Source organism: Leucopleurus acutus (assembly GCF_964270905.1).
Source record: "Leucopleurus acutus genome assembly, chromosome: 2".
NCBI classification, from domain to species: Eukaryota; Metazoa; Chordata; class Mammalia; order Artiodactyla; family Delphinidae; genus Leucopleurus; species Leucopleurus acutus.
Window position 1 is genome coordinate 49031195 of NC_139143.1, and position 13773 is coordinate 49044967.

General features: G+C 37.9%; 1 protein-coding gene across 3 annotated transcripts in view; it reads left to right on the plus strand.

The window, feature by feature from the left end:
* RPS6KC1 (ribosomal protein S6 kinase C1) overlaps positions 1-13773 on the plus strand; it is a 218935-nt gene that overhangs the window by 122113 nt on the left and 83049 nt on the right. For all 3 annotated transcript variants that reach the window (XM_082832641.1, XM_082832642.1, XM_082832643.1), the window contains one exon: positions 7742-7857. In XM_082832641.1, the coding sequence (XP_082688767.1) occupies positions 7742-7857 (116 nt within the window). The remainder of the gene's footprint in view (positions 1-7741; positions 7858-13773) is intronic.

The window sequence follows — 13773 nt, forward strand, 5'->3', positions numbered from 1 at the left end:
CTACAGTTTCCAGGATTGTAGTTGTTAGACATAAAATAAGCAGGTATGCCAGAAGGGTGTGCTTAATTAACTCTTTGGATTTTAAGGATCCCATTATTGTTTTTATTTTTTTAGCTAGGCCTTTGGGTCTCTTGGAGCCAAACTAAATATAAGAGGGGTGTGTCATAGGGTTGGGGATTATGTGGTGCTTTACAGTGTACCTCTATGCGTGGAAATTTTCTTAAGGTTGGCAAGTGACTGAGTGTCAGTAACCCATTCTGTGACCAACTTATCCTAACTTGGGAGTCTTTGAGTTAGGTGGTGGGTATTCTAACAGATCTTAAATGCTCAACCCTTATGCATCAATTTTGAGGCTGTTTTGACTTCTGAGATTCCTATTAGCATTTAGCCTTTATCTACATAAAGTAAGGCAAAAGAAATGTGTACCTTAGTATATACTGAGTCCTAACCAAGAAAAGGCCCTGTGTGTACCATACCAGTTCCCCAATGTGGGATGTGGGACCTTGGACTGGGGAAAGCATTGAACCAGCAGATCTCAACAAATGTGGGCTGCGGACTGGGGGCCCCACATAAATAGGGAACTGCATATTGCCGCTAACAGTACCTAAGTGGATCCTGGGACAGAATTAAAGGTTGGGGGTTCCACTCAAAAACCTGGCAACTGCAGTCCATGATAAAGCTAGGGACCTGGGTTCCGGGCAGAACTGTCCACCAGCTCAAGCTGTCTTGCTCTGTAAAGGAAAGCCAGTTATATCTGAAGCTTGATGCAAAGAGAAAGGAGCTCAGAATTGAGAGAAACTTACCGCTGAAAGAAAGACAGTGAACGCAAAAAGGGGTTCACAGATACCACACCTGTCTTTCTTGTCCTCGAATGCCATCAGAAGTTTGTTCACTTTGGACCCTGACACTGACACCATATCTGTTAAAAGACAAAATCCAGCTGAGTAAATTTGAAGATCTAATTGACTTTATTGATTCCTGAACCGGGCAGCATCCCATCTAGCAAGTAGAAAGGAGCTCCACGGAGCTCCAGAAAAGGAAAGGTCTTTAAAGCCAAAGAGGGGATGGGACAAGGAAGTCATAAACAAAAAAAGATTATTTTGAACAATACACCTTCCTTTGGGAGACAAAAACATTTATTGGCTGGTTACCTCCCTGGTGCTGACGAGGAAGTTCCAGACTGACTGGTTAAGATTCCAGTCCTGGGTAAGGTTGAAACTGCGATTAAGTTAGGTATTCTAAAGTTTGGTGACACGGGCTTAGTGGCTCCATTTTGGGCTGTTTGTTCCTTTTTTTTTTGCGGTACGCGGGCCTTTCACTGTTGTGGCCTCTCCCGTTGCGGAGCACAGGCTCCGGACGCGCAGGCTCAGCGGCCATGGCTCACGGGCCCAGCTGCTCCGCGGCATGTGGGATCTTGCCGGACCGGGGCACGAACCCGTGTCCCCTGCATCGGCAGGCGGACTCTCAACCACTGCGCCACCAGGGAAGCCCTGTTTCTTTTTTTAATGGCAGAAAAACTGCGTAAACAACATTGAAAGCAATTATAGTTGAGGCAATGCCTGGGCACAACTGTTATCGTGACTATTGCTTTTACTATTCTCTGGTGACTCTTTGAACTTCTAGGTTTCACATAACCCTTAGTTTAGAAAAAACATTAATAGGGGGTTGGTTAAATGCAAATGGGAAGCAGATTCCCTGACTGACCAGGTTTGTTATTCACGGAAAGGATGATGGCTCTAGATTTGTGGGTGATGTGTAGAACTGTAAATTACAGTTTTTCTCAAGGTTGCCTTTTGTTGTCAGAACACTTAGCATAAGTCAGAAATGGTAGGCTTTACCTGAAAAGAACAAAAAACCCATTGAATATAATAAATCAGCATTTAAAAGAAAACTCTAACCACCAAGGCCATCTCAAACAGGCATATATTCTTTTATGTGACTGAAGTTGTTTAAAAAAAAAAAAAGGAAGCACCAACAAACAAAAACTTATCCCAGCAAACCCAGGTTGATTTGGATGTTCTTCCTAATGTGATAAATCTGAATGAAAACCAAGCATGCTTGACCAAGAGTAAAGTGATAGAGCCTCCAGTAGGGCCTACTGGAGAGTGTGGAGTAGAGATAGGAATATAAGATGTGACTAAGTAGAGTCTTATATGGGGATTAAATTCTGTGCATGTGGAGACAATCAAGTATGGTCAAAATACTCTTGAAAATCCCTTAAAATTTCCCATAAAGTACAAATGTAGACATATTGGCTTTCAAGAAGTCTGACGTGGCCAGTTCTTCCTTTAACATTGCTTTTCTTTTGTTGAATCAATCATGAGGCAGTAGCTATATTCTTTTTAGTGACTAAGGGTAGAATAACAGAATTGGAAGAATTAACTTTTTATTCTAGTTCGTGAAACTGATTTTCATTATTTCTGTGAGTAAAAATGCCTTTTTTTTTTTTTTAAATTGGTAAATGAATAAGGACCTTTGTTTTCCAAGGAAATCCTTGGGTTACAAGGATGTTTGAGAGCCCACTTTTTCTCAGAGAGGCCCATTCTCTTTTACATAGTGTGAAATTTGTACCTCTTCATAGCTCTGATTTTCTCGTGTGCCTGTTTATCTTCTTCAGTCTTTCCTTCTCTCTGATTCTACTCTATCTTGTCTGATAGGCTCCTGCCTCAACTCCTTACCTTTATTTTCTCTTCATCGTTGTTCCCATACTCGCTTGTACTTGTCCTGTGCTCTGTATTTTTCTTGCTCTACTCAGTAACAGTAGAATAATCTAATTCACATTCAGTTACCTGAAGTGTGGTAGCATAAGATCTGGTTTAGGTTTAGGCTCTTATTTAACTTTGTGACTGAGAAAGGCATTTCACATCCCTGAGCCTCAATTTCCTTAGTTATAAAAGGAAGGTAATATATTAAATGAATTAGATATAGTGAAGGAGTACCAAATGGTGATGGTCTCTTGGGTAAATTAGAATTTCACAATTCTATTATCTATAGATTGTGCCTTCTATAATAACTTCTCTTAGTAAATTGAGTCAGGGTTGGTGCTCTGGACTGCTGGATAGCAGTTTTCAAAAATTTTCAATGACAACTTTGAAATTGCTCATTTCTATTCAGCTACACTCTCTTCTTTCATGAATCACACTTTATAATCACCCTAATTCTATTCTTTCTCTTGATCTGAGGTAAAGAAATATGGGTTGACACGATATATAAAGATAAGACATCTTTTATGGTACACCAGAACTTTTTGACATAAAGGTTAGTAAATAAATAATGGAAGCAGTTTTTCTCTTGAATGCCAAAGCACAGTGGAAATTCTTGTTCTGTCTGAATGATTAACAGAAATGTAGAGAACTTATTGAAGGTATTGGTTTATCTTCAGGTAGAATTTTTATTTTTTTAAAAGATTTTTTGATGTGGACCATTTTTAAAGTCTTTATTGAGTTTGTTACGATATTGCTTCTGTTTTATGTTTTGGCTTTTGGCCCCGAGGCATGTGGGATCTTAGCTTCCCGACCAGGGATTAAACCTACACCCCCTGCATTGGAAGGCGAAGTCTTAACCACTGGACCACCAGGGAAGTCCCTAGGTAGAATGTTAAATATGTATCCATTTTTAAAAGCATTTATTGTCTCCCTAGATATATTACTGAAGAAATAATAGCCACATGACCTAATATGGGATTAAAAGTTGAATTCCAGGTAACCTAGTTTCCTTGAAAAATAATCATTATATGCTGCGTGTGTGTCTTAAAATGAAGATTAAGAAATTAAGAAGGTTAGAGTCAAAAATTTTGATCAAGTAAAATCTGTTTAAAGTCATATTTATGAATAAGTTGATTACTTGGAATTATTCTGGAAATCGATAGATGAATCTTTTCTTTCTGGTACTCAAAAACCTCAGTGAGTATCCTGCAGCAGAAATCTGCAAGAGGTGGTTTTCATCCTTGGCTGCTGCTATTGATCAGCAGTGCTTGTGACCTACTTTTAAGGGGCTGATAAGGAAGGAGGCATAGTATGTATATTTAAGGTTACATTTAAAAAGCCTTCCGGTATTTCCATCACTTCGTTGTTGTTTCCATGGAAGCGGAACCACTATCATCAGCAGGAGTCCATTTCAACTGCTGGCTTCCGGTTCTTGTTTCTCTGTTACTATGGTGACTGCCTCGAAAGCGACAGAAATACCAAAAGTTTAAAAAGAAGCAATTTGATTACAAAATATGTTTTTTTTGTTGTGTTTTTGTTTTTGTTTTTGTTTTGCGGTACGCGGGCCTCTCACTGTTGTGGCCTCTCCCGTTGCGAAGCACAGGCTCCGGACACGCAGGCTCAGTGGCCATGGCTCACGGGCCCAGCGGCTCCGCGGCATGTGGGATCTTGCCGGAGCGGGGCACGAACCCGTGTCCCCTGCATCAGCAGGCGGACTCCCAACCACTGCGCCACCAGGGAAGCCCACAAAATATGGTTTTAACTCTAGCTTTAATTAGGTGTTTTATAATTGACATTTTTGAATTTCAAGTTGATTTTTTTTTGTTTGTTTTTGTTTTTTTGCGGTACGCGGGCCTCTCACTGTTGTGGCCCCTCCCGTTGCGGAGCACAGGCTCCTGACGCGCAGGCTCAGCGGCCATGGCTCACGGGCCCAGCCACTCCGTGGCATGTGGGATCTTCCTGGACCGGGGCACGAACCCGTGTCCCCTGCATCGGCAGGCGGACTCTCAACCACTGCGCCACCAGGGAAGCCCACAAAATATGGTTTTAACTCTAGCTTTAATTAGGTGTTTTATAATTGACATTTTTGAATTTCAAGTTGATTTTTTTTTGTTTTTGTTTTTTTGCGGTACGCGGGCCTCTCACTGTTGTGGCCCCTCCCGTTGCGGAGCACAGGCTCCTGACGCGCAGGCTCAGCGGCCATGGCTCACGGGCCCAGCCACTCCGTGGCATGTGGGATCTTCCCGGACCGGGGCACGAACCCGTGTCCCCTGCATCAGCAGGCGGACTCTCAACCACTGCGCCACCAGGGAAGCCCTCAAGTTGATTTTTTTGAAAAAAGAAAAATTTGAAGTTTTATTAAAGCTTAATGACGCTGAATTAAATAGAAAAAAACCCTAATTGCCATAGTTTCTATTAGAGTTGAGCCTAAGAAGAACCAAAAATTCTAAATGGGGATTTAAATTAGGGCTTGAAAGGTATAACCTGCAGTGAGAAGAGCTAATGGTAATGGGAGTAGCAGTTGGAGTCTATGAGCAATAAGCTCAAAACTAAGAGTGAGCAGTGTGTTGAAGTAGTGAATGTTTCTTATTTATGTGGCACATTTTATCTTCAAAGTATGTTATAGTTAGGTGATTTTCAGAGATTAAATCCAGTTTTCAACCGAGTAAAAATAAAAACCTTGGGTTTAGAAATGAAGTAAATTTTAAGGACAGAGGCAGGAAGCAATACTGACATTTTATTTGAGGTTCGAGGATTTGGAGAGTTAATAAATGTAGATTGTTCCACAGTTAAAAGGCAGGAGAGATCCCCATCCCTCACCAAGACCAGTTATATTTGTGAGTTACTACTCATAAAGGAGAGAAGAGATGGAGTTGTAAGATAAAAGCTGTGAAAGGCAAGGTATTTAAGCAAAATTGCAATCCCAACTTTGTTGCAATTTTTCTTTTCTTTTTAAAAAATATTTATTTATTTATTAGGCTGCACTGGGTCTTAGTTGTGGCACGCAGGATCTTCGTTGTGGTATGCGGGATCTTTAGTTGAGGCATGCAAACTCTTAGTTGCGGCATGTGGGATCTAGTTCCCTGACCAGGGATCGAACCTGGGCCCCCTGCATTGGGAGTGCAGAGTCTTAGCCATTGGACCACCAGGGAAGTCCCTGTACTTTTTCTTAGAGGTCTGTATTCACTCAGGGTTCTTTGGTTTACATGTGACAAAATCCACTACCTTAGGGAACAAATGGCAGGATTGTAGGTTCAGCTGAAATCAGGGACCCCAGTCACATTAGGTTTTCTTTTTTGGTCTCTCGTATTTGTGTCTCTTTTTTTGCTTTGGCAGAAACTATGGCTGCTGGCACTTCCCACTCTCTTATTTCCAGCGTCAATAACACAGAAGGACTGATTGGTCCAGTTCGTGTTGGGCCAATTTCTCCCTTCTCCAACTGTGGCCAAGAGGATGGGGTTCTATGGTTGGCCCTGCTGTGACAGGGAGGCTCACCCTTGGCTGACAAGTAGTGACTAGAGGGGCTGAGATGTGAAATAAGGTAGCAGCTTTCATTCAAACCATGTTGTTAAGGGTTAGTAGTGGTTGGGGGAAGAGGTGGAGGAGTTTGAAGGGGAGGAGAAAGGGGCATTTCCCAGAAGAAATAGAAGATGTTGCTCCAGGCAGAAATAAGAAGAGGTTTTTCCACCTGTAGAAAAATATTTTTCTCTTGGGGAAAAATATCTGCTTTATTGTAATTCAGTTCACTTCTAATTCAGGAAACCAGGTGACATTATTATGTAGGATTTGGTTTTGAAAGAAAAACCAAGATTGAAAACCTTTACAACTTATTGCTTCCTATAGCACTGGCTCTGTTGTAGTACCTTTTATGTATGTTGTCTCCTTTAATCTCTACAGTCATTTGAGGTATATATTTCCATTTTAGAGAATGAGGAAGAGGTTCACAGAGTTGAGATGACTTATCATCGGACACATGACTAACGAGAGACAGAGCCAGAATTCAGATAACCAGGGTTTCTGGAATATAATCCAGGGTACTTTCCACTGTGTGATACTTACATTTTGGTTAACTTCATTCAGAAGATGCATTATAAAAATTATAATGAATTATAATGTGAATTATAAAAACAGTACTGTGTATTAAGTGCTTTGATAAAAATGAGTCATGAATAGTATTGAATATTATTTATGCTAGGAACCTTAGACATCATATAGTACAGTGGTTTCAGGCTTTTTGACTTTCAGCCATGGAATCCTTTCTTCAAATGAAATGTTATATTATAGTCGAGTATATATATAAGATGGGTAAAAGCATAGGATCATCCCACTCGAGAGGAGAGATCCAGGAGTATAACACCTCCTTTTTGAGATCTTGAGTTCTTAGAGGCCACTTTGAATACCCTTTCCTTAGGGAAACTGAGAGTCAGACAGGGTAAATGATCCTTGTTCACTTTCACATAATATATTACAAGGATTTAAATCACATTATTGTTTTCATTTGTAAGGTGGGTGACAATTTGTTATTAATGAATAAACCCTGATGCTTGCAAAAATCAGAGTGAATTTAGAGTTACCCTAAATAATTTTATTCTCCAGTTTGGTGGTACTTTTATAGCATATCACATCCATGTCACAGCTTTTATTAAATGTCTCTTGCACTTAGTCCTGTTTGTTGAGTTGGACAATCGTATACTGTTTGGGCTAGGCTGGTCTCTTGTCCACAGAGCTTTTTACATTACATTCTTTATATATCGGCTCCTCTTATAAAATACATCAAGTTCTCTATACATATTTAAACAGGGGCGTTTCAGAATTTAGATAAATGAAATTCATCTAGAGACCTTGCTGATATGAATAACTTTAGACCTTGCTGATATGAATAACTTTGATGTCTGTTCCAATTTTGATCTCTCTCTTCTTTTCAGTTAGAAATGTGAACAAGTGGTAAATTGGGTAAAAGGAAGTTAATCTTCAGTTTGGATTAAGGAAAGTTTATTTATTTTTCACATGTCCTGACTTCTGTTTTTTCCTTTTAGGAGAGTCAAGCCCTACTCGTCGAGAAGCTGTGAAGAGAAGAACCGCAGAATATCTCATGCGAGCAGAGAGTCTCTCTAGCCTTTATGTGAAACCTCAACTTGATGATGTATCTCAGGTATGTCTTAGGTTTCATTTTATATTTTCTTTAGCCATTTTTGCTGTTTTGTCTCTCAGTTTTATTTCTAACTAGAATGTTTGAGCATTTTGGTCTTTGGAATTTTATCAGTGATTTTCTTACAAGGTGTTGGTGAGAAGAAAAGCATTAAAGCAAACCACCAAAAGTGGAATAAAATGGGACTCACTTTCTCCTTCTCTTTCTCGGCCCTTTATTCTTTACTCCATCCCTAATATCACCATGTGTAGAATGACAATAATTCATACTGAATTTTATTTGAAAATTTTAAAGTTAAGTTATGATTCTTATACTATTCCTGCACCGTTTATTGATTCATGCTAAAACTGATTATTTAAGCATAAGTCCTACAAGTAGCAGCTATAGATTACCTAGAATTATAAAGGTATAATTCTAACAGGGATATTTAGGTTATTTGGGGCTACCCCTAGTCTTGTCTGGAAAGCAGGTGAATGTTTAAAACATTAGAAACATTTTGGTTTATCATTACTGTTTTTATGTTATGTCCATCTGGATTTGGCAAATTTCTGGAAGAAATTTTTCTGTTTTTTTCTTTTTTACTTTATATGAAACTAAGTTTTGTTTTCTGATGCAATTTAAGACTTACACCTTCTAGAGGTGGGAGAAAGTGTTTATTTTCTTAATTGATCTAAGAGGCAGGCAGGCTTGTTCACATCTCAACTCTGTCCCTTGGAGCCATGGAAGATTGGACAAGATACTTAACTCCACCTCTTAGCTTCAGTTTCTACATCTGAATGATGAGGATAATAGTAATTCCTTGCTAGGTTGTAGTTAGGATTAAATGAGTTAAAAAAAAATCACTCATATGTGGTTGCACACGTACATACACATGTGAACATTCAAGTGCCTACCTCATAAAAAGACCAGCCTATAAGCCAAGCTTTTAGACTAGCTTAATAAGCAGTAGCCCTATTTTTCATCTCTCCTCATATATTGCTTTATATACCTTTTCCCACATTTTTAAATGCTTTTTATACTTCCTGAAAATTATAAAATGTCTTAATTTTCTAGTTTAAAAACAGCCCATTATTTAATCTTGGTTCATTGGACAACTAAAACTTTTTTTGCTGCTTTTCTGAGGCCTTTTCATTTTCTGTGTGCCCTTTTAAAACATACAGTTATCAGAACTGTACTTATTAGTATAAGAATTTTTCTTGTTAAGCATTTGGCCAGTCTTTTTAGAACAAAAACGTATATTCCAACTTTGAAGTAATATACTTTCGTTACTTGTTCTAACATAATGAATGTATTTAAGTAAGACAGCTGCTGACTCATTTTCAGATTGTTAATTACTGTGACTCTCTGTATTCTGTTTGCTATCTTTTCCTGTTTTCTTTCATCGTTGTTTCAATTATATTATTTCCTTTAATGTTTCACTATTGAATTTTATTTTTAATTTTTAAAATTAAAAACTATTTTTATTGAAGTATAATTGACTTATATTAGTTTCAGGTGTACAACATAGTGATTCAATATTTTTATACGATACAAAATGGTCACCATGATAAGTCTAGTTATCATGTGTTACCATATAAAGTTATTACAATACTATTGACTATATTCCTTATGCTGACTTATTTACTTTGTAACTGGAAGTTTGTACCTCTTAATCTCCCACACCTGTTTCACTCACACCCTCTCCCTGCTCTGGCAACCACCAGTCTGTTCTCTGTATTTATGAGTCTGTTTCTGTTTTGTTATGTTTATTCATTTGTTTTGTCTTTTAGATTCCACATATAAGTGGAATCATAACAATATTTGTTTTTCCCTGACACTTAGCCTAATACCTAATACCCTCTAGGTTCATTCATTTTGCAAATGGCAGGATTGAGTTTTATCTTTTTTAAAAATAAATTTATTTATTATTTATTTATTGATTTTTGGCTGTGTTGGGTCTTTGTTGCTGCACATGGGCTTTCTCTAGCTGCGGTGAGCGCGCGTTACTTTTCCTTGTGGTGTGCGGGCTTCTCCTTGCGGTGTCTTCTCTTGTTGCGGAGCACGGGCTCTAGGTGCGCAGGCTTCAGTAGTTGTGGCACGCAGGCTCAGTAGTTGTGGCGCACGGGCTTAGTTGCTCTGTGGCATGTGGGATCTTCCCGGATCAGGGATCGAACCCATGTCCCCTGCATTGGCAGGCGGATTCTTAACCACTGCGTCACCAGGGAAGTCCCTGAATTTTATCATTTTTAAATGGAATATTTATCTAAACATTACTTTGAATCTGATTCTTATTTTCTGTGGAGTTGGCAACCTACCCTGTGTGCTATCCTGATGCGTATATTCTCCATCCAGTTTGGGGGATACTCATAAATGTATTAAATAGGATGCGCCTCTATGAACTTTTACTAAATCCATCTTGTATATAAATACAATTGATCCTTGAACAACATGGGTTTGAACAGTGCGGGTTCACTTACACGTGGATTTCTTTCAGCAGTAAATACTGCAGTACTACACAGTCTGAAGTTGGTTGAATCCGTGGATACAGGAGGAATTGTGGATACAGAGGGCTACTATAAGTTATATTAGGATTTTCAACTGTGGGGAGGTTTGGCACCCCAACCCCGTATTATTCAAGGGATAACCATATTGTAAAAGTTTTAGGGAGTCAAAATCAGCAGTATTCTGTTCTTTCTATTAATGTTAACTTTGAATGTTCTACTTATACTTACTCATTCAAACTCTCCATTGAGTATCCCGTTACAGTTCCCCACAGTCATTTTATGGAGCAATAATTTATTAGGCAAATAAATATATAAAGCCTGCTGTATAGCTTTTGACTTGGAGAAAGGAACCATGAAGTATATCAGTCAGAATTTTCCTTCAAGCATAGCTTCAAATGAAAATAAAACAAAAAGAGATCTAGTATAGGAAAGCTGATTGTATTAGATTTATATAAATTCATTAAGCCTCTGTTATGACTCTGCATGTATACAGTATCAAACTAGATATACTTTGGAGTTATATTAAAGATATGACACAGTCTCCGCTCTTGCAAACCCTAAAGCATAACTGAGGACCCAAAATATGTACGTAATTGAGGAAACAAAAGTTAGAGAGGATTGTGAGAGCCATGTAGAATAATGGAAACTTGTATCAGGAAGGGTTAAAAAGGGGTACCTAGTGAATCAGATTTGATATGCTAGGATTTTTTTTCAGTTCTTAGGCAAGGAGGTTAGAGAAGAGTTTTTCCTGATAGAGCAAGATGTTTTTCTTTTAGGGTAAGGATTTTCTTTTTATTTTCACTTTTGTATTTTACTCTTAAATCTGGCCCTTATTTAGGTCAGAGATATGCTTGATTATTTTTTATCTGTAATTTAACTTAAATGTCTTCTAGAGGTTCTGGATGAGCTTGGTGAATTTATTATTTCTCTTCTTTAGCCATCTTTGGGCAATAGTTTCAACCAACACAATGAGAGAATGATATAAATGATTTTTAGCAAATCTTAAATTCTGTGCAGAGCAGATATTATTCCTTTCTTGAATACATGTGCACATATTTCTTTCTCATCTGGTTGAATAAGAAAATAAAGGAATCCTTTGTGGGTTTGAAATTTTTTGTTGATTACTGTTTTTCCCTTTGGTGCAGTCTAGGTCATGACTCACTTTACCTGAGTTTTCTGTGGTAGTTCAAGCTTTTGCTTTATTGAGTTTATTTGAGACTCTTATGTGGTAAATAAAAAAGTTCCGAATTTCCCCGTCGTTGGTGATAATATCCTTTTCAAAAGAGGAAAGAAAGGAGCAAAAGCACTCTCCTACTCTTTCTTTTCTTCATTACTTGATTACTAAAAGGCTCTGAGGAAACTTAAGGAGCAAGTCTGAGAAAAAAAGGAAATGAGCTTTATTTGAACTAAAGGTGCAGTTTTAACTAAAGGAGATGGATTTCTTTTCCTTTTTTTTTTTTTAATTGTTGGTGACTTTGAATGATTTACGAATTGGTATTAGAGGGGGTTTCTCTGGAAAAGACTTGAAATAGCTTATTTGCTATTTTTAGCTCTAGGAATTTAAAACTTAAGATCAGTGAAATTTAGAAAAAGACAGTAAATGGTCTAAACTTAGGACATAAAGGATTGTGTAGTTTTTAAAGCACGAATACTTTTTTTTGTTTGCAATTACAAGGTACAAATGAAAATACAATTGGCCCTCTGTACCCATGGGTTCCACATTTGTGGATTAAACCAACTGCAGATCAAAAATATTTGGGGAGAAAAAATTCTAGAAAGTTCTAAGAAACAAAACTTGAATTTGGCACCTGTTGTCAACTATTGACATAGCATTTACATTGCATTAGGTATTATAAGTAGTTTAGAGATGATTTCAAGTATATGGGAGGATGTGTGTAGGTTATATGTAAATACTATACCATTTTAAATAAGGGACTTGAGCATCTGAGGATTTTGGTATTTGTGGGGATCCTGGAACCAATCCCCTGTGTATACTGAGGGACAACTGTAGAATGTATGGCTTTCCTGAATATTTTGTGGATTTTGAGTATAGTTGCTGTAATATTGAAAATATTTCTCTCTTGTGCATTTTGTTTACTGGTATTATTGGTATTTCTCAATTCTTCTTTAGCAAATATTTTAAAATGAGTGTTGTGTCACCCTTAGTGAAACATGGGCAAAGCAAAGATAGAAATCAGGGGCATTCCAAATCAGTAATAGGACTACAGTTAAGAGTTGTGCTTGAAATGTGATGTAAGAGAGACTTTTTTTAGGAAACTGAGTATTGAGGGTTAATAGGTTGCCAGTGAAAGTCTCGGCAAAGCCAAAAATCTACAGATGAAGCCAAGTTCAGAAACTAGTGTAGTTGGCTATCGTGGTTCAGAGCGGAATTCTTGATATGTTCTTTGTAGAGCTTTCCTTTTGTCCTTGATTGCTTGTTCCCTCCCAAATAATGCTGACTTACTCTCAGGTTATTTAAGGATGAGTAGCTAACCTTACTCCACATGTGGTTGGTGGACCAGCAGCACAGCATCACCTGGTAGCTTCTTGGAAATGCAGAATCTTAGGCTCCACCAAAGACTACTGAATCCAAATCTCCATTTTTACAAGGTCCTCAGATGATGTGCATGCATGTTAAAGTTTGAAAAGTACCTCACTAACAGATTGGTAAGAATTGAGATAGATCTCATTGAGAAAAGGGAATAATACTGAGTGAAAGAGACTCTGGGCAGGATAAACAACAGCTTTCAAAAACCCCAAAAATGAAAACAAAGGTAAGGTTAACTTAACCATTTAGACAATGTTGAACAGGAATAGTAAATAGGTTTTACTACTGTGCTAACTCTAGCCACTGGTGGTGGCTGTATTGCAAGACAGAGTGTGGGACTAATAGAGTCTGCCATTGGCTTGAGCAGTTGAGTGATATATACTTGCCATCTTTGGTTTTGAAGGTTGTTGGATTATCATATATTCTTGCCTTTCCCTTCTCCTCACCCTCTGTATTTAAGTTTTGAACTCCTTGCTTCTCTAGGCATCTTCTGATATAGTAGCTAATACAAATAAGTGAAATTTTTACTTTTTTCTTTAAGGAAATCAGCCATGTTGCCTAGAAATATTTCCACCCCACCCTGCCCCAATAGCATTGGCTGAAGTTTTCCTAAACAATGTTATATTATTTTATAAATAAGATTTAATCCCCTCTTATCTATTACCTAGTTTTGTCATCTTAGACAAATTGCTTAACCTTGCTGCTTTTCAGTTTTCTCATCTGAAAAAAAAAATTTTGGACTTGATCTCGGTCTCTTTCTTTTCTTAAAATTCTGTGGATTTATGTTTCCTTTTGCCATCTAAAAAAGGAATAGATCTATAGGGATTCTACCCAATTTAAGCACTGCATATCAGAAATACAGGATTTTTTATTGATGGTTTTATTTCA